Raw genomic sequence first — 5,525 nt, forward strand, 5'->3', positions numbered from 1 at the left:
ACCTTATTATTTTTTTTACCTAGAAAGGCAAATGTAACAACATTGGCTTGAAAGGCATCTATTTTTTAGAGTCAATAACCAAAATGTGTAGCAATGCAGATGATATAGGAAGGTGAATTCATTATTAATCCTTGCATGCAATAAAAAATTGTTTCTTCATTGCAGCTGCTTCATTGTTAACATAGATTTGCTTATTCAAAGATATAAGACCACTACTGAATAATATATGTAATGGTATCAGGTTTCCCAACTGCATAATATCTACTTTAGATGTACAGTGAGCTTAAGTATGTGGCATCTAAAAACACAGATATTTCACAAAATAAACCAGCTTATTAAGTCAGTCTCTTTTAGTAATTGTGCATTCAAAAAATAGCCAGGGGAAAAGAGCCAAACAGTAGTAATAGTCTAATACTGTTGTTGGCAATAGATCCATCTTCCATCAACTGGCATGTACCAAGGTTTGTTACTTGTAAGCTTGACCCTTACCTTACTGCTGCCTTCTCCAGGATAGAAGCCCCATATGCAGACTGTATACTGCTTACATCTGAAATCAGAGGAAGAGAACCTGAATACTAGAAATCAAGAGATTTTCCAGAAGAAATAACAAGCTTCACTTGATTTCTAAACAAAAGTTTCAAACTTCATGGGCCCGCATTAGAGTAATACAAAATTTCACTCCATATCCACAACATTCAACACAAAAAACTAGTCCATTTAATGTTCAACAAGATGTATTCATGCAAGAACAGAATTGAGAACACTAAACCTAACCTTGTCTGTTTGGTGGTTCTATTGAAGCCATGATTTTCTCAATTTGATTGATGGTGGAGGAGCCTGGGAACAGGGGTTTTCCTATCAGGAGTTCCCCCAGGATACAGCCCACACTCCACATGTCTACACCTTTGGTATATCTGAAGAGAAGACAGACATTTAAGAATGAGAAATATTCAACAATGATATCTTCTGGTGCATCATCAATGGATTTCTTAAAATGTGATCAAACAGGGCTTCTATCTTAGAAGTCAGCACTCTAGGTTCTTGTTGTGAATTTAATGGCACAACCAAAGAGAGAGTCTGGCATACTTTCAACAGGCCTAGCAGGATTACAGCTTTAGTTAGTAGTCTACATGGGAATATCCCGGGGTCACTGTGTGGGCAGATGCACCACCCTGCTTAGAGACCATTACGGCTGCCAAATTGACCTTAAGGTCAACCTGTAGTGCCAAATCCCCCCTTCCTGCCACTCAACTGCATTCAAAAACTTTAAACACAAATTCATTCAAACACACAATGCAAGTTGTGATGAAAATCATTTGCAATTCATTCTTAGGATGATCACATATTAATCCTTAATGTGTTCAGCTATATGAGAGCTACAACAGAACCCTACCTCTGGCAGGCCAGCAGGATCTCAGGTGCCCTGTACCACCGTGTGGCCACGTACTCTGTCAGGGCGGGGTCTGTCGTGTCTTCTTCCAGCTGGGTTATTGACCTGGCCAGTCCAAAATCTGCTATCTTCACGAAACAGTCACTGTCTAGAAGAATATTTGAAGGCTGCAAAGCAAAGCAAAAAAATGGTTCAATTAACAAAATAGAGTTACCTGTATGAGAAAACTTCAGTCAGTCATGGACTGCAGAGACCAGAAAGTAAAGCTTTGTAAACAATGACTAAGTCTTGAATAAATATGGAAGTAGGTATTCTGTCCTGATTATGCCCCACAGGTACAATTTCATATACATGTACAATGTACACAGGAGTACATTTACTGGGGATGTTGTATTGGAGATTGGAGATGGGTGGTGGACATGATGTAATGTGGTGGGAAAATGGTAACACAGGTCACTGGCAAAATTTTATGTTGCTGGACTCCAGAAAGAATAGTATGGAATTTACCATACTAATGAAGATCTCAATAAACAAACAAATATACATACAAAACAGCAAGGACTACTGCCTTTTTTGGTGACTTTAACAACTGATGACTCACTGTGCATTTACCATAACATTAGCTTAATCCAGGGTTTTTGACAGGGACCCCCTAACCCCACTCTGTGGATCAAATTTCTACCTCTATGCTTACCTTCTGGTCTCTGTGTATGACGTTCCCTGAGTGCATGTACTTCATGGCCTTCAGCAGCTGGTACATGATGTAACGCTTGTGGATGTCCTTCAGGATGCTGCCTTTCTTAATCACATTGTGCAGGTCTGTGTCTATACATACAGGGAATGGCAGACAAGTAAGACTACAAATAGCTGTTTATTCACAACCACAATATGTTTTAAATTTATTATTATGACTGTCTGTCATCTTCATTAGGATAGTTATGATTGGTTCATTGTGTAATGACGCTATAATATAATTGCCCTGAAGAAGACGGTCATTGAAAGGTCAGCTCTAGTCTCCATTCTAGAATATTTACATGTAAGTTACGAAATACTCATAAATTATGGTATTACTGTCATCTAAACCTGACTCCAAATGTTGATGTCTGCACACTTATCATATAGACCAGAAAGACAGTACTAATATATTAGATAAACATACCCATGAACTCAAATACTAGGTAGATATCCTTATCGTTCTCTGCTTTGATGACATTGTGAAGTTTGATGATGTTGGGGTGGTCTCCAAACTCCTGAAGAAACGCTATCTCTCGGAACGTTCGCTGCAGGATACACAGTATATATTTCATGTAGATTCATAATATAACACACATGTAACATGCATATGTTATGAGAATAGAACTAATCATGTGTGCTATAAACATTAACAAAGAACATACTTGATTCAAGACAGATCTTATTAAATCTTCAACTGGAATTCTAGCTATTAGTACAGGTATAAGTGAAATTCAATATTGAAAATACACACCTGTGCATCAGTTCTGTTCCTAAAAGCATCAAATATTTTCTTCAGTGCCACCACCTCTCCTGTCTTTCTGTCAATAGCTTTCCACACAATGCCATATGCCTAGTGAAAAATGAAGAAAAAGATGGCAATTAACATAATGCTCAGGACAGTACGTCTATTCATTGTATGACACCTGGTGGTAAAGGTGAGTATGAATCATCATAATATGCATCATCTTTATGTATTGATAATGTTGAAATAAGACCTCTATCAAAAAAAGACCTCCAAGTCAGACAGAAAGCCAATTATTTCAGAAGAAGTTGCATATCTTATTCACAAAATGTATGTACTGACAGTTAGATTTGACAACATGTGCAGCCATTAATCCAGAGAAGTGTTCTGTGACATAAGTGAGAAAAATTGAATCTTTCAACTAGAAAGGCCAATATTTGCTTTGGAGCAAATACAGCGATGGGTTCACCACATTTTACGACATGGCAGGGAAAGAATGAGAAACACAAGGGAAAACAATGATTTACATTGATATAACTATAATACTAGAAAGGCCAATATTTGCTTTGGAGCAAATACAGCGATGGTTCACCACATTTTACGACATGGCAGGGAAAGAATGAGAAACACATTGATATACTATAATATGAAGTAAAATACAACTAAAACAACAGTTGGATAGCTATTTCCTACTTTATTGGTTAGGATTTTTAATTGCATAATGCAAACTGTTGATTTTCAAAATAAAAAAACGTCCATGCCCCGCATTCCAATGCTGGAGCAGGAAAGCTTGAAATACCTACCAAAACACTTGAATACAGACATACTGTCAGTATGGAAATGCTCTGTGCAGGTGTTAATCAAGTTAAATCCCAACAGCCAATCAGCAAGAAATGCTCTGTGCAGGTGGAAATGCTCTGTGCAGGTGTTGATCAAGTTAAATCCCAACAGCCAATCAGCAAGAAGAATAGAGGAAAGCTGCATGCCTATTGGTTGATGCCCTGCATTCCATTGTGATGACTCATGCCCAAACGTGGTAAACAAGGCACACTAACACAGTAATACATTTGCTATAACACAGCCAAAAAACTCAAATAAAACCATTCTAAAAGCCTCTATCACAATAATTTAAAAAACGCCTAGGGGTATTTGCCCACTGTACCTCCATACCAAATTTCAGGACCTTAGGCCCTAAAATGAAGAAGCTGAATCCATTTAAAAATGGCAGGAGAAGAAGAAGGAGAAGAAACATCAGAAAAAGCAATATGGGTTCACCACCACTTCGTGGTGTGGTGAACCCATAATAAACATGATAAAGGTTACTGGTAACTTCATTACATCTGGATGACCATATTTGGGGTGGGGAGAGAGGTTGCCTAGCAACTAATCCATCTTGAAAGATCCCTGCATGCATATGGAGTCTAATAATATTAAGTGCAAATAATATATCTATGATGATAATTTACTACATGTGGTACACATTTACTGGGATAAAGCAAGAAATGTGGTACGAAAACAGGGATGTGAACCTACATTTGTCCTATATCATTTTATTAGCCTGTTTCTCCCACTCCCAGTGTCATATTTTGCCAGATCTGCTCAACAACCCAATTATGGACTACGTAATAAGTAATACAAAACAAAAACAAAAAAACATGTATTGCATTATTAACGTGATTGAATAATGGTATTGGTAGAGTACTCTACTCACAAAAATGGTACATATGATGCCATTGTTACCATAGATGATAACATTACCAGTACTATAAGTATACGTAATTCATCTACTTCTCAATGTGGTAAGGACTTACTAGTATACAAATTGGATGCGTATCAAATTTTATTAAAGTTGCAGGAGATTTAATCAGACATGTATATTAGATACCGGATTGCGAGAACATTAGATTTGGAAAGACCAAAGGCTTACGTGTAAGTTACAGTGCTGCATCTCAGGAGAAGGGAATTTGACTTTGAGGATTACATTTGACCTATTGCTTATAATTACTGGTCTGTGTACCAATACAGTTTGCAAGAACAGTGTCTCAAATTTTCTAACAGTTTTCGTACACTTGGTTTTTGAGTTTTTTTTAAACCTCAAAACCTGTATCAAAACTAGAATGCTGGATTGATTGTGCTAAAATCACTTGAAGGAACAGGACATTTAGTCAATGATGATGATACTGTAAGTTGGTGTTTGTCTGACACAAATGGTGACAGCGGACTAATCCTTCAAGCCAATTGACATTTTCTGTGCATACAATGTAAGCATTCGTCACTCTTACTGTTAGCTGGAACTGCATAGTTCCTGTTAAAACCGGTCTTTGACTCTTGAGACAGCCTGAATTAATTAGTTCCAGTGTGGCTCCCACAAAGCTTTAAATGATGGGTAAGGGCAGACAAAGACATTCTGCCTTCTGCAGTGCAAAAGACAAATTGGCTTATATATGTAAGTTATATTCAGGATTATTCCTCTCCTTATATCCACTGTCAGAGATATTTTTCATGCTGTGTTTAAAGTCATAACGTTACATGTTATGTCATCATGACTCATATTGTGGCACAGATGTAGTTTTATACATTTAAGTTGTGACTAAACAGTGCGGGAGGTCTTTCCATTGTGGGTTAGATACATAATTTCAAATTCAATGCATGAAATGG

General features: G+C 37.3%; 1 protein-coding gene across 1 annotated transcript in view; it reads right to left on the reverse strand.

Annotated features, from left to right (window-relative positions):
* Positions 1-313: 313 nt before the first annotated feature.
* Positions 314-5,525, reverse strand: part of LOC109482285 (putative serine/threonine-protein kinase C05D10.2) — a 38,164-nt gene continuing 32,952 nt past the window's right edge. The window contains exons 2-7 of the mRNA XM_019784974.1: positions 2,877-2,975; positions 2,550-2,670; positions 2,085-2,215; positions 1,394-1,557; positions 775-914; positions 314-547 (exon numbers count right to left, since the gene is read on the reverse strand). Of these exons, the coding sequence (XP_019640533.1) occupies positions 486-547; positions 775-914; positions 1,394-1,557; positions 2,085-2,215; positions 2,550-2,670; positions 2,877-2,975 (717 nt within the window). The 3' untranslated portion in view covers positions 314-485. The remainder of the gene's footprint in view (positions 548-774; positions 915-1,393; positions 1,558-2,084; positions 2,216-2,549; positions 2,671-2,876; positions 2,976-5,525) is intronic.

The sequence above is a fragment of the Branchiostoma belcheri genome, unplaced genomic scaffold (genome assembly GCF_001625305.1).
Source record: "Branchiostoma belcheri isolate BF01 breed outbred unplaced genomic scaffold, Haploidv18h27 scaffold11, whole genome shotgun sequence".
NCBI classification, from domain to species: Eukaryota; Metazoa; Chordata; class Leptocardii; order Amphioxiformes; family Branchiostomatidae; genus Branchiostoma; species Branchiostoma belcheri.